Source organism: Arabidopsis lyrata, assembly GCF_000004255.2.
Source record: "Arabidopsis lyrata subsp. lyrata unplaced genomic scaffold ARALYscaffold_7, whole genome shotgun sequence".
Taxonomy (NCBI): Eukaryota; Viridiplantae; Streptophyta; class Magnoliopsida; order Brassicales; family Brassicaceae; genus Arabidopsis; species Arabidopsis lyrata.
Genome location: NW_003302549.1, coordinates 6,942,193 through 6,961,135, shown reverse-complemented (window position 1 = coordinate 6,961,135; position 18,943 = coordinate 6,942,193). Strand labels below are relative to the sequence as shown.

The following is an 18,943-nucleotide window of genomic DNA, read 5'->3' as shown; positions in this document are numbered from 1 at the left end:
TTTGTTATATAAAAATATAAATTGCTAGAATGACATATATTCACAACCGAAATATTTTATGTTATGACATATTTTTTTTATATTATGACAGATTTCAGATAGACTATAAAAAAATCTGTCGTATGATGACAGTTTTATTGATGAAAATAAAATTTTAATCTGCACAATAAGGTAATGACAGACATATTCTTATCGCGACAGACTTATTTATAATAAGATGGTTCATGTGTGGCTGTCTCCTTGTTAATATATGATAAAGATAATTTTTTCTTCGTTTTTATATATTTTTTCTTTTTAATTTTTTTTTGTATTTTTTTGTTTTATTTTTTTTGTTATGTATTTTTTTTTCATTTTAATTTTTTTGTCGTTTTGTAATTTTTTTCTAATTTTTTTATTTAATTTAGTTATTATATGTTAATTATTTTATTTTAATTGAATTGAAAATAAAATGGGTAGTTGTTTTCTTTTTGTTTTTTGTTTTTTTTTTCAATTTAGATATATATTTTTCATTTGTATTTTTTGTTTTTTTTTTTTCAATTTTCGTTTTTTGGTTTTATATCTTTTTGTTTTTTATTTTTTATTTTTTATTTTATTTTTTTCAATTTATATATATTTTTCATTTGTATTTTTTGTTTTTTTTTTCAATTTTCGTTTTTTGGTTTTATAATTTTTTTTTGTATTTTTTTATTTTCTATTTAATTTAATTATTTTATTTTAATAGAACTGAAAATAAAATGGGTATTTGGTCTTTTAACATAAAATTTGTGTTATTCTAGTAAACCACAATATTTGGGTGTTAATCTAATTATTTTTCTCTAAATTTGAGTCAAACTAGGTAATTTTCAGTTATAATAATTGTTTTGACGGATACACAACAATTTTGGAAAGAGAAAAAAAGTTCCACGGGCCTGTCTACGTTGAACCGTGTAAGGCATAACTCTTAATTTAAATATTATTACAACAAAGTTTAAGACTACCACGTCGATAATGTGCCTCCACGAAACTCTCTTTATATAACCTCTTATTTCCAATATTCATCTAAATCCATCGGCAAATACTTATCTCTCACGGCGAGTAACAACTAACAACAGAGAACCGGGGGAAAATGGCGTGTTTCGCAACCAAACAGCCTCTGTTGTTGTCTCTCCTCCTCGCCATTGGCTTCTTTGTGGTGGCTGCATCCGCCGGAAGCTTCTACGAGAGCTTTGATATCACTTGGGGCAATGGTCGTGCTAACATATTCGAGAATGGACAGCTTCTCACTTGTACTCTTGACAAGATCTCTGGCTCCGGTTTTCAATCCAAGAAGGAGTACTTGTTTGGTAAGATCGACATGAGGCTCAAGCTTGTCAAGGGAAACTCCGCTGGTACTGTCACCGCATACTACGTAAGGAATCTCCTTTTGAATTTATTGATTTAGAATCTGACATATTAGAGTTCTTATCATCTCAAAACCAATCGTTAATAAATGAAAATAACTCCTTTATGTTGTGTGGCAGCTTTCATCCAAAGGAGCGACATGGGATGAGATTGACTTCGAGTTTTTGGGAAATCTCACAGGACAGCCTTACACTATCCACACCAATGTCTTCACTGGAGGTAAAGGTGACCGCGAGATGCAGTTCCATCTCTGGTTCGATCCCACCGCGGATTTCCACACCTACACCGTCCACTGGAACCCTCTTAACATCATGTGAGTATATACAAAGCTTATGAACTTTTGACACGTCTAGTGCAATATTTTTCTTCTTTTGAGGTTATCACTTGTTGTGTTCATTATTTATAAGCGAAAAATCTTACATTGAGCACTGTAAAAAAAAACGAGTTCTCTTGACGTCTACTGATATTTGATATGTTTCCTGACATTGATGTTGGTTTCTTGTGTCTGAAGCTTCCTTGTGGATGGTATTCCAATTCGGGTATTCAAGAACTACGAGAAATATGGGGTGGCTTACCCTAAGAACCAGCCGATGCAAATATACTCAAGTCTTTGGGAAGCCGATGACTGGGCGACACAAGGCGGTCGTGTGAAGATTGACTGGAGCAACGCACCATTCAGCGCCTCCTACAGAGACTTCAACGACCAAAGCTCATGCAGCAGGACATCGAACCTAACATGGGTGACTTGCGACCCAAACAACAACTCATGGATGTGGACCTCTCTCAGTGACCGCCAGTACGGACAGATGAAGTGGGTGCAAGACGATTACATGATCTACAACTATTGTACTGATTATAAGAGGTTCCCTCAGGGTCTCCCCAAGGAATGTACTAAACTTGAATGATCGTTCTATGAGAATTTTCGAGCACGTCTCTTAATAACTTATTTCTTTTCTCTTCGTTTTATTTCATTCTTGTGATGTTACTTTGATTTATTTTGTTCTTTCTTTTGGTGTTTCTGAGATACGATAATACACGTAAATGTATACTTCCTGAGAAAATAAAAAGTTGTACTCGATAATAATACATTCTATCTTGCAATGTGGTGTGATTGTTTATTTGTTGGCCTACAGTGAAAGCAACATCGATGTGCTTTTAAAAAAATGCAAACGAAAGGAACACACAACAACAGAGTCCCCTGTTTATATGGAATATGGATAGATGATGATTAGAGTCTTTACATTGTGATTTAGTGGCTGGTTACTATAAACGCTTACTTTGGATAACAATTTTTAACTTTCTACATGATCTTAATTAGTAAATTATCAATTGAGTTTCTGTCTCTCTTTTTTTTTTGGACAAAATTTTTTTGTCTCTTTATTTCTCGTTTTTGGTAGATTTACAGAAATCTCAACTAACCCATAAAAAAATAGTTTATTTGGAAACAAATCATATACTCCTTCTGTTTTATATTATATGATGTTTTAGATATTTTGTTTTGTTTCACAATATAAAATGTTTTAGAAAAAAATACAAGTTTATATGCCAAAATTTTAATTCATTCAATTTTTTGACTATTAATATTCTGCAGTAAATTTTATCATTGGTCAAATTATCTTTAGTTAGATATTAAATTATATTTTTGATGTATATAAAACCATATAAATATTAATTATCTTTTTAAAATTTGTAATTTTATCCAAAACATCAAATATTTTGAAACAGAGGGAGTACTAATGTTTGACTTTTTATCTTCTTTCTTTTACAGCACTATTAATTGATCTAACTCAAATGTAAAAATTCTTCACATGTTTTTTTTTTTTGACATCTTTGGATCGACAAGACCCGATCCATAGCCAATCCCTACTACGCAAGGTAACATGATTTAGTGGAGTCGAACTCCGGTGGAGAAGGCGGAGTCAAGTGGACTTAATCACTTGACTAAAGACACATCCCCAATTCTTCACATGTTTATATTGTGAAATTTAGAAATATAAAACATATATTTTAATTTCAAAGTTTAATGAATGCGTTGGTTGGTCCAACTAACTAATAGGGCCTAACATTAAAGACTTTAAGAGCCACATTTAGGAAATGAATTTGGACAGTCCAATTTAAAGCACATAACGTGTCTCAATACCTATTCCCTTTCTCTTCGACAATGATTTTAGCTTGAATGGATAAACAATATTTGCTGTAAAAAAAAATACCTATTTACTTTCTCTTCGACAATGATTTTTTCAAAGTAAAATTGCAATTTTTGATATCCTAGATATTTCATTTCATATAATTCAGTTGCATTTTCAGGATTTTACACACTTTGTTCAAGTCTCCACAAATGCCACTTTTTCCTTCATTCCATCCAATTTGACGTCGAAGGGACATTCAATAAAAACAATAATCACAATACTAAATTTTCCTAAATCACTCAAATCAAACCCCGTTGCCAAAAAGTAAGCTCATCTCCCAGATTAAGCGCTTCGCCGAAACCGAGTACCCAGTGCCAACAAAAAAAATACATAATTCATCCAAACAATAATTTTTCTATGACAAATATCAAAAGACAAAAGAAAAAAAAAAACAAGACACAAGTTTAATTCACAGATAAAAAAAGCAGGTCCAAACAACAAAGGACAAGTTAAGTTTAGGTTTAGATTGTTGAATAAGAGCATGATTAACAAGGGTTGCTTAAAAATGGTTCTTAAAAGTATTAAAATAATAAATTTAAAAATGGTTTTTAAAAATGGATCTTAATGTTAAATTTGGATCTTAGCTAAGCCACTTTAATTTTGGATCTTAGTATTTAACAAGATTTTTCTTTAATTTTTTAGCTAAGATTTAGCTAAGAAATAGTTAAAACACCACCGATAATGGTGGTCTAAGATGGTACTGAATTGTCATTTTCCATATTGATTAATTTCTGGTTTAAGTCCAAATCACCTCGTTTAGAGCAAATCATCTCTATATCCATAATTAGAGATGTAGTTCTAAGAATTATGAAAATTTGATTTTAGCCTAGAAAAATTATAAGGCAAAAAATTCATATAAAAAAATCATCAAAATGTTTCCATTTTTTCTGATAAAAGTTTTGTAAGCTTACAAAATTAACTCCCTAATCACTATATAGAGAGGAAAAGAATTCAAACACGAAGATTTCAGCTATCACTTTTGGAGATAGGACAAAAAATTAAATTAGAAAGTCCTTACGGACCAAATTCATTAGAATCAGTTAGTTAATCAAACATTCAATGCCAATCGAGAAGTCCAACTGTATTTCATTACAATCTTACTCATACAAGATACAACTATACAAGTGATCTGCAAATTGCCGCGTACATATATTAATATCTATATATCTATACTTGCCATTTGCCAAATTCTTTCAACTCCAAACCATTATATATTATATACAATTACAAATTTTATGTTACAGTCTTCCATTATTCTCTCATAAAAACACATCTAAAATCTAAAAGAAAAATTGAGAGAGAGAGAGAGGGGGGAATAATAAGATGGTGAGACTGAGAGAAACAGAAGTGATCCTGAGGCTATGTATCGTCTTTTTTATTCTCCTCAGTTCTTGTTTGATAGGTTTGGATTCTCAGACCAAAGAGATTGCTTATATCCACAAGAAAGTCAGTTTCAGATATTTGTTAGCTCTCGAGTAAGTCCATTTTTCTTTATTTTTTTATCAATTATATAGATCTAAACTGTAATGTAACTATTAGTCTCATCTCTTTATACAGTTTCATATTATTGTGTTAAAAAAAAAAACCTTGAAACTAAAACATCAATGTATTTAAAACTCACTGAAATGCGTCTGATACAGATTGTATTTAATGATTTGAGTTTTTATGCGCTCTGAAAAGAGGGTAATGATTATACAGTTTTTGGAAGATTCTTGTATTAATATTTTAGTGAAAATTTCTGTTTTGGTTAAGTCTATATGAAAATGACATTTTTTTACAGTGGGGACTGCTACTCCTTTTGTTTTTTTTTTTGGTTTAACAACTCTTCAAATATCCATCCTCTCACAAAAAGTTATATATAAGTTTTCATTTTACAATATGTTTGTGTATTGTTTATGATTATACAATATGTATATATGACAGGGCTGAGTTATACATAAATGTTGTGGTTGCTGCGTATAATTTGGTTCAAATAGGGCTTGGTTGGTATAATGTTGAACAAAAGACCTCTAATCCCAAATGGTTCTCTTACCTCTTGGATCAGGTATGCATAACTCTCTAATTTTTTTTATTTTTTTTTTAACTCTCTAAATTTAGATTATCGTTGATGTTACTATATGTATATGCATGTGTGTGTGAGTGATGATAAATGTAATTAACATAGACGGCGGCGTACGTGGTTTTTGCGGGGACATCAGCCGCGGCGCAACACTCATTGCTGGTGGTGACCGGTTCAAGGGAGCTTCAGTGGATGAAGTGGTGCTACAAGTTCACAAGGTTCTGCTTTCAGATGGGAAGTGCCATCATCTTAAACTACATTGCGGCGGCTCTCATGGTCCTCCTCTCCTCCATCTCCGCCTTCAACCTCTTCCGCCTCTATTCCCCTAAACGTTTCTTTAGCTTTAAGTCTTCCTCCTAATTAAATACCGTGTTAATTAATCATTTTCTTAATCCGAAATAATGTTGATCAATGTGAAGAAAAAGGCTGAAAAGTTAATTTGTGTGATCTTTCACTATGAACAATAAATATCATCAGTCTATTGCTTTGACAGTGTACGTATGTAAACTGAATTTTGTCAAGGTACGTACTAAAACTAATAAATTTTCCTTGCACTTTTTTATTTTTTGTTATTTTAGAATCTTTGGTGATACATTGCTAGTACCGACTTCCAATCTATGGAAGGCCTAGACGGATAGGATGGGGTTGATGATGTAGTTGTGATGAGAAGAATAAGGGAGGCTAGGAAGATTTAGGGAAAATGATAGAAGATTAAGAATGAAGACTTATATAGGATTAGTTTTTGGTTTTTTGCTAGTTTAAGATTACACTTACCACTTATGTGCACATGCACTCTTTGTCACCTAGCACAATCATGCACTTAGACCAACACTGACCAACACATGTGTAGATCTCAGCCATTATCAAGATTCCATTTCAATCTTAACCATCCAAACTAGTTCAATTTCTTAGTTTCTTTAATCAATTCTTAATTTCGGTAAAATCTCGCGATTTTACAGATTCCGTCACAATTCATAGGCCTCCAAGGTTTCAAACTCGAAGAGTAGGTTCCTAAAGAATTTATTCAATTATTTTTGCGCGATTTCTAAAGTATAGGAAATGTACTATTTTCTGTGTAAAAAAAAGGTACTATTTCCCAAAATCCACCAAAATTTTCAAAATGGTATCTAACCACGTAAGATATTCATTCCACGTAATATTTATGTCAGTGAATAACATTTGTTTATGAACTTGAGACCTTGAGTATATATTGTTTCTGTATTTATCGTTACCAAAATCTGAGTGTATATTAGTCGAATAACTCCACAAAGAAAGTCCTTAATTTCAATAACGGTCAAATTTTAATTTATTTCCTTTGTTTTGGTCAAGTATTTATTTCCTCTTTATAGTTCAAATTATTAGGGGTATCACAATATATCTATGTATTTAAGTTCTTTCCTTATGTATGGTCAAAATACAAAAAAATAAATAAATTGTTTTCTCTTATATAACCCTTATCAAGTTTTATGTTAAGTTAAAACAAAAAATTTCCCAAAGTCAAAGAAAAGAAAAGTTTGTCAAAGCAAAAGAAAATAAAAAGGTATCCAATTGTATAAATTGAGACATACCCATTTCTTCTATTTCTCTAATCTCTCTCGTTTTCTCCAAGACATTATCAAGCCGCACCATCACAAAGCTTGATAACTAAAAAGCTTCCTCCTTTTTTTCTCTCTGAAAATTTCCGGGAAAACAAGAGACTCTTAAATCAAGAAAACTCTCTGCCAAAATCCTCAAAATCAATTGATTGAACGAAACCCATCAATCAAATCCCCTCGTTTCTCAAAACCCATATCTCCTTTTCTTCTCTCACCTAGATTTTAGCCGTAAAGTAATCACCTTTTCAACTTCTCAAAAGCCCTCTGTTTTCTCATCTCTCTCTCTCTCTCTGCAAGGACGATGAAAGAGTATTGGACATCTTTGGCTTCGCTACTCGGCGTTTTAGCCTTTTGTCAAAGCCTAATGAATTCAGTATTCCCACCGGAGCTCCGTTTCGCCTTCTTGAAACTCTTCAACAGAGTCTTTAAACTCTTCTCCACCTTCTGTTACTTCGACATAACAGAGATTGACGGCGTCAACACCAACGAGCTTTACAATGCCGTCCAGCTTTACCTCAGCTCCTCCGTCTCCATCGCCGGTAACCGTCTCAGCCTCACACGCGCCGTCAACTCCTCCTCCGTCACGTTCGGTCTCTCCAACAACGACTCCATCGTCGACACCTATAACACCGTCACCGTCGTCTGGGAACACATCGTTACACAGAGACAAACTCAAACCTTCGCTTGGAGACCAATGCCGGAAGAGAAACGTGGCTTCACGCTACGGATCAAGAAGAAAGACAAGAACTTGATCCTTGATTCTTACTTAGATTACATCATGGAGAAAGCTAACGAGATTCGTCGAATGAATCAAGATCGGCTTCTTTACACGAATTCACGAGGTGGGTCTCTTGATTCAAGAGGTCTTCCTTGGGAATCTGTCCCCTTTAAGCATCCGAGTACCTTCGATACTCTGGCCATGGATCCCGTTAAGAAGCAACAGATCATGGAGGATCTTACGGACTTCGCTGAATGTCAATCTTTTTACGAGAGAACTGGTCGGGCTTGGAAAAGAGGTTACTTGCTTTATGGACCTCCCGGAACAGGGAAATCGAGCATGATCGCCGCCATGGCTAACTATCTCCGGTACGACATCTACGATCTCGAGCTCACGGAGGTCCAAAGCAATTCAGAGTTGAGGAAGCTATTGATGAAGACTAGCTCCAAGTCGATAATCGTGATCGAGGACATTGATTGTTCTATCAATTTAACGAATCGGAACAAGAAACAGAGCACAAGGAGCTACAATGAACCGGAGATGTTAACCGGGTCCGGTTTAGGTGATGATTTCGGTAATGGGAACAACTCGATAACGCTTTCAGGTTTGTTGAATTTCACTGATGGACTCTGGTCTTGTTGTGGTAGCGAGAGGATTTTTGTGTTCACGACGAATCACATTGAGAAGCTTGATACTGCATTGCTTAGAAGTGGAAGAATGGATATGCATATCCACATGAGTTACTGTACGTTTTCTTCGGTCAAGATCTTGCTGAGGAATTACTTGGGGTTCGAGGAAGGTGATCTTAGCGACGACGTTTTGAAGGAGTTTGAAGAAGTTGTTGATAGGGCTGAGATTACGCCGGCTGACGTGAGTGAGGCTTTGATTAAGAACCGGAGAGACAAAGAGAGAGCTGTGAGGGAGCTTTTGGAGGATTTGAGAAGTAGAGTGGAGAGAAATGAGAAGAATGGGAAATTGAGGGGTCAAAATGGGAGCTTGGAAGAGCAAGAGAAAAGAGCTTTGGACAGTGTTTACGCAGAAGAGAACGGAGGAGAGGAAGAAGAGATTGAGGATAACATTTGCAAAAGTAGTGATGATTATTAAGTGTTTTATGTTTCATTGTTTCTGACTAGGTTTCTAGCATTTCTATGTTTACACAATGTGAAAGTTGTGTTATCTTCCTTTGTTTCTCCTTTTTTGGGTAGTTAACTTTTTGAAGTATTACCATCTTCAATATATTTCCCTATTTTTAGCTCTATTTCTATAATAGAGATAAATTTTCTCTATTTTTATTTCAATGTGTTCCTCTAAAAAATTTAACTCTATTTATAGTGGAAAAAATAGAGATTCTCTATTCTCACCTCTATATATAGAGAAAAAAAATAGAGATCTCTATTTTAGAGGTGGGAATAGAGGTGGGTTGGAGCAAATTTGCCTCTAAAATAGAGTTTAGAGGCAAATATAGAGGTGAGTTGGAGATGCTTAAGTTATAAATAAAGTGAAGAATGAGGCAGGAGGGTAATAAAAAAGAGCTAGAGAGTTAGTTAAAATAAGCAAGTGGTCGTGATTAAGATTTTTGTATGTGGCGATCGGGGAATGCAAAGAGATTCATTGGTTACCATTGGCATATGATTTGGTGTTGTTAATAGTATAGTTACACTTTTGACATAGAATTCCATTTTTTCTTTAATATAGCATTCCATTTTATTTTTAATGAAACAATTATGTGTTTTTACTATTTATAGGTAAAGTTGTCTATCGTCTGTCCAACATCGGATGTCCCATTGGATAAGATCAATGCATGCCTGCCAATTTTAAAAGTACAAAACGCAGGACAAATTGTATAGCCTCAAGAGTTAAGACCAAACATTGAAGTTGACATGTTTCTTTATGATTTTCTTAGCATTGTGGACTTTCTAGACTCACCCATTTGAAATTGTCATAATATTGTGTCGCTTTATGTATTACTTACTTTATTTTAATTTATGCTTCTGTCAATTGGTCAATCTGTCCATCGAGTCAATTAGTTGAGTTATGAGTGTACTGTGCATTTGATAATTAAATAATACAGCAACTTAGTGAGTATGTTATTCGCTAATATGGATAGCTTTGGATGTCTCGAGTCACATTACCACAAAGAGAATAGGACTTGAAGTTTCCGAAAGAGATAAAATAACAAATGTATAAATGTCGTGAAATAATAATTATGTAGAAGAAAATATCAAAAAAGATAAATCGAAAAGGGAAGATTTTGATATTAATACCTTTTTATGGATTCGCTGAGAAATTAAAGGAAGATTTGATTAAGAAGTAAGTTGGAGATGATGCATGTACATTAGGCTTTTGTCGGAAAACTATAAAAGACTTCTAAAGCCCATTTTAGTATTCACTTTTTTACTTTTTTTTTTTTTTTTTTTTTTGCATCTCAATTTTCCATCGAAGCTTAAGATCTGACCCTACTTTATACTATATGATTCGGATTATCCAAAATTTTTAAGCTAAAACTAATAGAAATCAATTCGACTGTCCGGCGAGTAAACGGCTCTTCGCTAACAGAAAAACCTAACTTGAGTCAAAAGTCAAAACAATCTAATTTTAAATAGTTTCCAAAAAGTTTTTATCTTAAATTACTCGTAGTTATCCGTAAGTATCTAAACTATGAATCATAGCCCATTAAGCCCAATGAAGATGACCCAATCAATTTAAAAGCCCAAATCAGAGTGACGTATATATTATACGTCAGGTAAATTCTTTGTGTCGTCAAACTATGTTAACAACTCCGACAAGATTCGTTGCTCTAATAAGAATCCCATTCCGATCTTCCATTAAGTTTCCGATCTCCATTGCTCACTTTCCCAAAGGTTATCCTCAGAAAACAGTTATCAGAGCTTTATCAAATCTCCAAACGATGTCGACCCCTGACGCCGCCGTCAGCGCCACCGTCACCGACGCCGGCAGAGGATCGATCACTCACGTCATATTCGACATGGATGGTCTCCTTCTCGGTAACTTCGTTGATCTTTGATTTTTGGTTGATTTGTGTTACTGTCACTGTTGTTAATACAAGTTTTTTTTTTAGTTCTTGATTCCATGAGTTCTCTGTTTCATGGTTGGAAAATAAACTGACAAAAGTATAGTATGAGTGGAGACTGAAATTGGGCTAGTTTTGGAAACTTTAATCTTTTTTTTAAGCATGTGGTTTCTTTAGTTTCAAATTCTCAGAGCTTCATTGATACAAATGGTAAAAGATCTGTCTTGCTAATCCTCAGGCTCTCATAGCTAATGCTAAATTTGTCTACTGTTTGCAGACACGGAGAAGTTTTACACGGAGGTCCAGGAAAAGATACTTGCTAGATACAATAAAACATTTGATTGGTCTTTGAAGGCAAAGATGATGGGGAGAAAAGCGATCGAAGCTGCCAGGCTTTTCGTTGACGAAAGTGGAATCAGTGACTCTCTTTCCGCTGAAGAGTTTATTGTAGAAAGAGAGTCAATGTTGCAAGACCTTTTCCCCACAAGTGACCTTATGCCAGGTACACAATCCGCATTTTCTCGCTTATGTACTTGATAAACAAACAGAGAAATGGTTCTCCCTGTTGATTAAATTCAGTTTGTTTTGTTCCATTTGAATCAGCCTCTACTACTAATCACTGAAAGATATTAGCGTGTAGCCTTCTTAATCTTCTGTTTTTCTCTGTGGTGATCCAATATTCTTCCTCTAATGCAGGAGCCAGCCGACTTCTCAGACATCTCCATGGGAAAGGAGTTCCAATTTGTATAGCCACAGGGTATCTCTTTATGCATTAGCACATTCACTTCTTATGATAGATGATCACTGAGAGTGGAAATGGATTTATAGTTTTTGGCATTTGTGATCTGATTTTGCTTTTTCTTAATGCAGTACACACACACGACATTTTGATCTTAAAACACAAAGACACCGTGAGCTTTTTTCGCTGATGCATCACATAGTGCGGGGGGATGACCCAGAGGTGAAGCAAGGGAAGCCCGCTCCAGACGGCTTTCTTGCTGCATCCAGGAGATTTGAGGTACAGATGGTCACTAAAACTGTACTTGTAACCATAGTATCAAACTAAAGCACAGCTATTAGCATGAGTCTTTGAGAAATTAGTTTGTAAACCAATGTTTTCCTCTTCTTTGTGGATTTCATAGGACGGTCCTGTAGATCCACAGAAGGTTCTCGTGTTTGAAGATGCGCCTTCTGGAGTCCAGGCAGCTAAAAACGCCGGAATGTAAGTGAATTTCTTGTAATAGTTTCAAAGTTCTCTTGGCGGATGAACAATTAATGGTTCAGTTTTGAGCCCTAAAACCATTGTCTTTGAATGTTGTGTGTGTGCAGGAATGTGATAATGGTACCGGATCCAAGATTAGATAAGTCCTACTGCAATGTTGCGGACCAAGTTCTGGCCTCTTTGCTAGATTTCAAACCAGAGGAATGGGGCTTACCTTCCTTCCAGGATTCACACAACTAAAACCACAAAATCTTTCAGGGCAACGTTATCCTCAAGCTAACGATACTTGACTCGTTGACGACTTTGGTTCTTTAATGATTAAAGCCTCTGTACCCTATACGAGAAAGATCATTGCAAATTATAGATTCTTATTGGGGTAATTTAAAACAATATATTTATGTTCGTGATTTGATATCTGATTTATGATTGTAATTGTTATCCAGACCGTTAAGTGTGACTTTGGTGAGAAGGATATGGGATCGATTGTTGTGAGTTTGGATTACATTCGAAGGTCATAATAACTCATAAGCTTAGATTGTGTGGGATGTTGTGATTTTGTCGTTAAAGTGGTTTACTGGTTTGGACTTTAACTTGTACTGAATACTTGGTTTCTTTTTTTCTGAATTCAACTTTATAGATGGCTAGTGACCATATATATATTCAAGTCGGTAGCCAAATTCATAAGCAAGTCTTTGCTACGATTTTTTAGAAACCGACATGATTGGTACATGACATTGAATGTTAAAATCAAACCTCTATTCTCTACCAAACCAAATTGCAACTTATCTTTTGTAAGAAACTTTAATGATTGCAACAGGCGAATATAATAATGTCTCACTTTTTAATTTGTTTTGTCGTCCGCGATTAACATACTCACATTATTAATCGGAATCGAAGTTAGCACTAATACAAAGAATGTCTATATGTAGCAAATGTTGCATCGTTTTAAAAGAAGTGCAATATATTGCTATTAGATAACGATATTTTTTGCACTCGTTAGTCGTCATTGTTTACTATCAATGATTTCTATATCATCATCGTTAATGAAAATTTCATGATAGGTAGATGTATTTTTAGTAAATAGATTTCTTAGTACAAGTGATTGAGGATAGGATAATTTGATAATTAAAGAGGACGCAAAGTTTGGCGAGTCTTTACTCTATATAGAGAGAGATTGGGTCTAAGCATTCACATGCGCTTATGAACCGTCCAACATCAACGTTACTAACGTGTGATTCGTATCAAAGTTTACATAGATTTCGCAAACTTTAATTTATACTCTTGAAAAACTATATGCTTAATTTTTGCCGTTTAGAGTAAAGAGTCGTACACCCATCAATTTTCAGATATATAAGAGCCAACCCATATTTAATCTGGTTGATTAGAGAGGACGTTATAAACATCTTTAAGATCAACAACATATAACTGATTGCACAAAAAAAAGAAAAACTATTTTGATGGTGAAGGTCACATAAATCAATTATTTGATCCAAATTGAAGTAATTTTGGTTGTTGTTGTTACAAAACCACTATGTTATAAGTTTTTGTCAAATTCAAAGTAATCTCTAAAAATAATAATATTGGATAATATATGGTACCTTGCTCGTGCAAAAGTAATTGAATCATTGAAGTATTAAGCAATAGTTTCTATTGAATAATACAAATTCAAAACCCCTTAATTACATCAACTTGATAATTCATAAATTCTTATGTTCCATCTACTCTACCGGACGACTCCCTCTCTCCCTCGATATATATACCCACTAATACCCAAATTCCATTGACACAATTCCCTCTATATATCTCTTCTCTTAACGAAAACATCAAGCCAAGAACCGAGCATACGAATCAAGAACACATCATAACTACTCACATTTTGTTGATTCTAATTATGAAGAAGGATATATGCAAGGAAGGATCATCAATCTCGAGAAACTCATCGGTGGGATACTACGATGAGCGGAGGCCAGAGGGTATTCCTTTCAAGTGGGAGATGCAGCCAGGGACTCCCATTAATACTCACCCACAGGAGGATGTTCCTCCATTAAGTCCCCCTCCAGCGATGCTCAGCCTTGGCCTCCCCAAGCCATCCATCTCCATCGAAGAGCCAAAGAACTTTGTGTTTCCAGCGAAGCTGAAGCTGAAGCTGCGGAATTGGAAACATCTTCATTGCAAGAGATATTTTTCTAGATTGACTAACAAAACGGTTTTGTCTTCGATTTGTTTGTACCATAACAAACGCTAAATGTGCAAAAATGAATAAAACGTATGGAAATGGACCAAGTTTTTTCTTTTTATAATAACAATTTTTTTTGTAAGTTAGGGTAGGCCTATTTCTTCTGTTTTTTAAATGACGTATTTCTTCTAAATCCAAAAAAAGAAGTTTATCAGTTAAACCAAGTAAACCGATTTCAAGTTAGCTGCTAATACTACTTTGTAGTACTACAATTATTGTTAATGTCAGAAATAATTGATTATCAAATTAAGAAAGGAAAAATTTTGTTAAAATATTTGATCGTGTATTTTTTGTCGACAAAAACTTCGTATTAACTGAAAATCTAAATGGTAAGTTATACAAAAAAAAAAGTTATACAAGAGTCAAAGGGTCTACAAATGAGAAATTGGAGGTTGACTTCGTTGCGTCTTCATTAACTCTGACCAATATGTGTCGAAATAAATCATGTCACTTCTGATTTGTTTGTCAAAAAAATCAACGGATGGATTCGATGGAACCTCTGTCCGGGGGAGAAACTGCTTGATTCATTTACTCCATAGTTTTATCATTAATCACATCCCCTCCATTTCATGAAAACTATTTTCTTACATTTTTTTACATTCAACATCCTTAATATAACTACAAGTATTAGTTAGTAGTATCAATCAAATGTAAATTTTCATAAAATTATTTTTATTAATCACTCCACTGCACAAAAACATACTTTTAACGTGAAAGTTACAAACACACATCTTACTTAATTACCACTACAATCATCTAACCCACCCTACTTATTTAAGTAGTAATGTTTTATTAAATAAAATTTAAGAGTTTAGACATGACCAAACCGAATTAATTCTAACAAAACCGACTAAACTCTAAGTGAACTAAACCGACTAAACAAAAGTCTTGGACCATTCCCCTAACTATACAACACAAATCGGCCACGATCTAAGTGAACGATGAGACATTAAATGACGGAAAGATGGACCCAACGACCACCGCCTCCTCCGAATCCATCCATATAGTTAATGCTCACCCAACTCTTTTCCTTATTTTATCATCTCTCTCCATATTTACATAGTTACTATACTATATAAACGGAGCCAAAAGATTGAGAACTATCACTTTGTCTATTGTGATGAAGAGTGTTTTAAATCTTTAGCCTTTTGAGTTTTCAGATTCGTTTCATACATTGAACTCACTGGTTCTTTATCAAAAAGAATTATCATCAAAAAGATTCAGAAATAGCGTTTAGCTTCAACAACTTCTCAAATGGTAAGTGGGTTAACGTTATTCTATAATCACACTTGTAATCTCAAAAAAACTTTTAACAATTTTTAATAACTTCCAACACTTCTCAAATGGTTATCTTTTAAAAAAAACTTCTCAAATTGTAAGGGTGGGGAATAAATAGTTTATATTTGTAATCACAATTTTTTTTTTTTTTTCGTTATCACAATTTTGGTTTTTTATAATATAATTTTTAGATATTGTACACTCTAATTAATTAGATTTATCGTACTTCTTATAAATCCTGAATTCTAACTGTTAGAACCTATAATATAGTGGTTTTAAGACGTGGGAAATGGTGATTAATCTGAGCCAGTTTTCAACCAGAAATTAGGTGTTTAGTTTTGACACATCGATTCAGTTATTTTTGGTGTGTAAAGGCAGAAGAAGAAATGAGAAAGCACCTTGTGCTGGCCAAACCTTTTTCATTGGAAGATGAAAAAGATTCTGAGCACACAGCTTCGAATGTCATCCGCAAGATCCTCAGCCTCTTCAAGACCGTACGTCCAGGATCTGATCTCACCAATTTTCAGGTGTAACTTCTCAATGACCTTGGTGAAGTAATATTATTGTTGTGTTAGAACGACTATTTGCGTATGTTGTTTTTCTAAACAAACATTATTATTTTTTTTTTTTGTGAAGAACAAAAGATGGAATTTTTCTTACGATCTATGTTGTAATGTATTTTTTTAGAATATAAATGTTAAATGAATATGTTGCATGATTTATAAAATGATACGATACATATAATAAAGAACAACCTTACTATGTACTATTTATTAGTTACAAATTTATTGTAAGCTGCATAGGTTTTAAAATTCATGATAATTCATAAGATGTACGTGTATAATTATTGATATTTTTTGTTAATTAAAAATATTAATTGGTTCTTGTTTTTGTTTGACCATCTCCAATATTTTTCTCTATTTTTGTTTTTAAAATAGAGGAATTTTATAATAAAGATGAGTTTTACTTCAATGTATTTCTTTATTTTTTCTTCTAAAAATTTTAATTTTATTATAGAGAAAAAAATAGAAATACTTTATATATATAGCAAAAAATAGAAATTTTTATTTTATAGATGAAAATAGAAGTGGGTTGGAGTAGATTTTATTATATAATAAAATATATAGACAAAAATATAAGTGAGTTAGAGATGTTTTTAGGATTAACTAGTAGTGTTTTACATATCTTCGTAGGTAGGTCCACTACACTATGCATGAAAGTGAACCCTCCAACTATTACTTCATATCAAATAACTTGAAGAAAACCTTTCTTCTTTTATATATACACCCATTTATTTATATTTTTTAAATCTTAGAGAGATATTAACTATTGGGGGCACGTGCCCACACCATGGACACTGTAGATCCGCCAGCAACTAATTTTTTGGGTTAATTATACACCACTTGTAACTTATACATATCACAGCATCAAACTCTATAAACAGTTGAACATTTATATCTCGTACTAATCAAGGCATTTTCCAATTAATTTATTTAGATTATGACGTTTAGCTTAGTACGTGATTATTAATTATTTTTCTTTGATCGTAAAGCTGCCACCTCAGCTGAACCTACCAAGATCACAACTCCAATGTTACGGCGAGATGGTCTACAGCTTCGGCGGTCAGGATCTGCTTGGGGAATGCAGCCGCCGTGACCTTCCCATCGAACGGTTTAAATCGGTGGTGACGTGGAATATATCCACACTCCGTCCGCTGGTCTTTGGCATGTCTCCGTACAACTCGGTTCTCGGCGAGACACACCACGTCTCCAACGGTCACATCAACGTCATCGCCGAACAAGTATAATCATTTTTTTGTGAATAACTAAAATAGTAAATTACAATTATAAACGAAACATATCGTAATTAATTTTCAGGTAGTGCATCATCCTCCGGTGTCCGCACTTCATGCGACTCACGAACAAGAAAATATCGACGTGACATGGTGTCAATATTTCACTCCTAAATTTCGTGGTATATGATTTATTTTTTTCCTTTTAATGTAGCAGTCAAATTGTTTCTGCTACATCCCAAATCATCTCAAAACCAAGTCTTTTTTTTTTGGTCAAACCTAAAAACCAAGTCTAATTTTGAATAATCCAAAAACGAACACAACCAATTCGAATATGCATCCGGTTTACACTTTTAAACCGAACCATGTCGTCTTGGTTCCAAGTTCCACCATCTAATTTCTGCATGTACTCATTGAATGGTCCATAAGGTACTTACGTGGACGTTGAGGTAAAGGGTAAAAGAGTAATGAAGCTTCTGAATCGTAAAGAGACTTATGAGATGGACCAACCGAGACTAATCATGAGATTCTTACCGGCGCCGGGAGCTCACTGGGCCGGAAAAGTCAAGATAAAGTGTCCGGAGACTAATCTCGAAGCTGAGTTACATTTGATCTCCGATTCCTTCATTGAAAGATTCAGAGGCAACAACAACAGATCACTTAAAGGAAAGATCTTTGAATCTTCCTCTGGTAATCAGCTCTATAACATCTATGGCCATTGGGACAGGTAAAGAAACTTGGAATCATAACGTCATTACAGCTCTTAAGAACATGAAAAGCTTTGAAAGATGTCATTAACAACCCCATGATGTTTCAGAACGGTAATGGCAAAAAATCTGAAGACTGGTGAGGTCGAGGTTATCTACAATGCCAAGGAGAATATCACAGGACTCAAACCTCCAACTGTCAAGAATCTGCAGGAGGTAATGGAGAGCGAGTCAACGATGGTGTGGAGTGAAGTAAGTGAGCGTATACTGAAGAAAGATTGGGAAAGAGCAAGAGAAGCTAAGATACTTGTGGAGGAGAAGCAGAGAGAGGCTCTGAAACAGAGAGAGACTTCTGGTGAGTCATGGGTTCCCAAACATTTCTCAGTGGTCAATAAGGGTAAAGACTGGGACTGCTCACCGCTACAGCCCACGGTTCCTCCGGGGCCACTCGTCATCACAGAGGCGCAAGGAGAAATCTTAAACCGGTTTCAAGATTCCAACACTCTATGTTGATAATTATAGCTCGAGTTATTTTGCAACTATAAATTAATAGAAAATAGGTGGATAATGACATTTCCGTCAATAAGTATTAAAGGTGAATGATATTTTTGTTAATTCATTTGTGGTTGGATGTGTGAACTATACGTCAGGCTTTTGAGAAAGAGTCTTATCAAGTATTATATGGGATTTTTCACATCCGCAATATATAACCTAAAATATTTTGTTTTTCCTCTAC

At 34.3% G+C, this 18,943-nt stretch overlaps 5 protein-coding genes across 7 annotated transcripts; all 5 read left to right on the top strand.

Moving 5' to 3' along the window:
* Nucleotides 1-913: 913 nt before the first annotated feature.
* LOC9305723 (xyloglucan endotransglucosylase/hydrolase protein 14) lies at nucleotides 914-2,524 on the top strand. The gene is made up of 3 exons (XM_002869606.2): nucleotides 914-1,387; nucleotides 1,500-1,693; nucleotides 1,892-2,524. The coding sequence occupies exons 1-3, from the start codon at nucleotides 1,106-1,108 to the stop codon at nucleotides 2,283-2,285; spliced, it is 870 nt and encodes a 289-aa protein (XP_002869652.1). The 5' UTR covers nucleotides 914-1,105; the 3' UTR covers nucleotides 2,286-2,524.
* A 2,222-nt stretch (nucleotides 2,525-4,746) lies between these two features.
* Nucleotides 4,747-6,186, top strand: LOC9305722 (CASP-like protein 2C1). The gene is made up of 3 exons (XM_002869605.2): nucleotides 4,747-5,044; nucleotides 5,493-5,613; nucleotides 5,734-6,186. The coding sequence occupies exons 1-3, from the start codon at nucleotides 4,893-4,895 to the stop codon at nucleotides 5,986-5,988; spliced, it is 528 nt and encodes a 175-aa protein (XP_002869651.1). The 5' UTR covers nucleotides 4,747-4,892; the 3' UTR covers nucleotides 5,989-6,186.
* A 525-nt stretch (nucleotides 6,187-6,711) lies between these two features.
* Nucleotides 6,712-9,197, top strand: LOC110226360 (AAA-ATPase At4g25835). The gene has a single exon (XM_021017773.1). The coding sequence runs from the start codon at nucleotides 7,525-7,527 to the stop codon at nucleotides 9,043-9,045; it is 1,521 nt and encodes a 506-aa protein (XP_020873432.1). The 5' UTR covers nucleotides 6,712-7,524; the 3' UTR covers nucleotides 9,046-9,197.
* A 1,474-nt stretch (nucleotides 9,198-10,671) lies between these two features.
* LOC9305721 ((DL)-glycerol-3-phosphatase 1, mitochondrial) lies at nucleotides 10,672-12,838 on the top strand. Its single transcript, XM_021017991.1, has 6 exons — nucleotides 10,672-10,946; nucleotides 11,250-11,474; nucleotides 11,669-11,729; nucleotides 11,843-11,990; nucleotides 12,115-12,194; nucleotides 12,302-12,838. The coding sequence occupies exons 1-6, from the start codon at nucleotides 10,709-10,711 to the stop codon at nucleotides 12,432-12,434; spliced, it is 885 nt and encodes a 294-aa protein (XP_020873650.1). The 5' UTR covers nucleotides 10,672-10,708; the 3' UTR covers nucleotides 12,435-12,838.
* Nucleotides 12,839-13,788: 950 nt separating this feature from the next.
* On the top strand, nucleotides 13,789-18,933 carry LOC9305719 (oxysterol-binding protein-related protein 4B). 3 transcript variants are annotated; one of them, XM_021017873.1, is made up of 6 exons: nucleotides 13,789-14,400; nucleotides 16,083-16,235; nucleotides 17,261-17,509; nucleotides 17,586-17,682; nucleotides 17,930-18,227; nucleotides 18,318-18,933. In XM_021017873.1, exons 1-6 carry the CDS (start codon nucleotides 14,086-14,088, stop codon nucleotides 18,718-18,720), a joined length of 1,515 nt encoding a protein of 504 aa, XP_020873532.1. In that variant the 5' UTR covers nucleotides 13,789-14,085; the 3' UTR covers nucleotides 18,721-18,933. The 3 variants fall into 3 exon arrangements, with proteins under 3 accessions (XP_020873532.1, XP_002869648.2, XP_020873531.1); XM_002869602.2 differs by lacking the exon at nucleotides 13,789-14,400 and adding an exon at nucleotides 14,785-15,687; XM_021017872.1 differs by lacking the exon at nucleotides 13,789-14,400 and adding an exon at nucleotides 15,503-15,687 and having other exon boundaries at nucleotides 16,064-16,235.
* Nucleotides 18,934-18,943: the final 10 nt, after the last annotated feature.

Bases quoted from the DNA above. Each gene is read 5' to 3' on its own strand.
- LOC9305723 (XM_002869606.2), top strand. From the start codon at position 1,106: ATGGCGTGTTTCGCAACCAAACAGCCTCTGTTGTTGTCTCTCCTCCTC. The intron at 1,388-1,499 runs GTAAGGAATCTC...GTTGTGTGGCAG, and splicing joins GTACTGTCACCGCATACTAC to CTTTCATCCAAAGGAGCGAC. The intron at 1,694-1,891 runs GTGAGTATATAC...TTGTGTCTGAAG, and splicing joins TGGAACCCTCTTAACATCAT to CTTCCTTGTGGATGGTATTC.
- LOC9305721 (XM_021017991.1), top strand. From the start codon at position 10,709: ATGTTAACAACTCCGACAAGATTCGTTGCTCTAATAAGAATCCCATTC. The intron at 11,475-11,668 runs GTACACAATCCG...CCTCTAATGCAG, and splicing joins CACAAGTGACCTTATGCCAG to GAGCCAGCCGACTTCTCAGA. The intron at 12,195-12,301 runs GTAAGTGAATTT...GTGTGTGTGCAG, and splicing joins GCAGCTAAAAACGCCGGAAT to GAATGTGATAATGGTACCGG.
- LOC9305722 (XM_002869605.2), top strand. From the start codon at position 4,893: ATGGTGAGACTGAGAGAAACAGAAGTGATCCTGAGGCTATGTATCGTC. The intron at 5,045-5,492 runs GTAAGTCCATTT...TATATATGACAG, and splicing joins AGATATTTGTTAGCTCTCGA to GGCTGAGTTATACATAAATG. The intron at 5,614-5,733 runs GTATGCATAACT...TAATTAACATAG, and splicing joins TCTCTTACCTCTTGGATCAG to ACGGCGGCGTACGTGGTTTT.
- LOC9305719 (XM_021017873.1), top strand. From the start codon at position 14,086: ATGAAGAAGGATATATGCAAGGAAGGATCATCAATCTCGAGAAACTCA. The intron at 14,401-16,082 runs GTTTTGTCTTCG...TGGTGTGTAAAG, and splicing joins CTAGATTGACTAACAAAACG to GCAGAAGAAGAAATGAGAAA. The intron at 17,510-17,585 runs GTATAATCATTT...ATTAATTTTCAG, and splicing joins TCAACGTCATCGCCGAACAA to GTAGTGCATCATCCTCCGGT.
- LOC110226360 (XM_021017773.1), top strand. From the start codon at position 7,525: ATGAAAGAGTATTGGACATCTTTGGCTTCGCTACTCGGCGTTTTAGCC.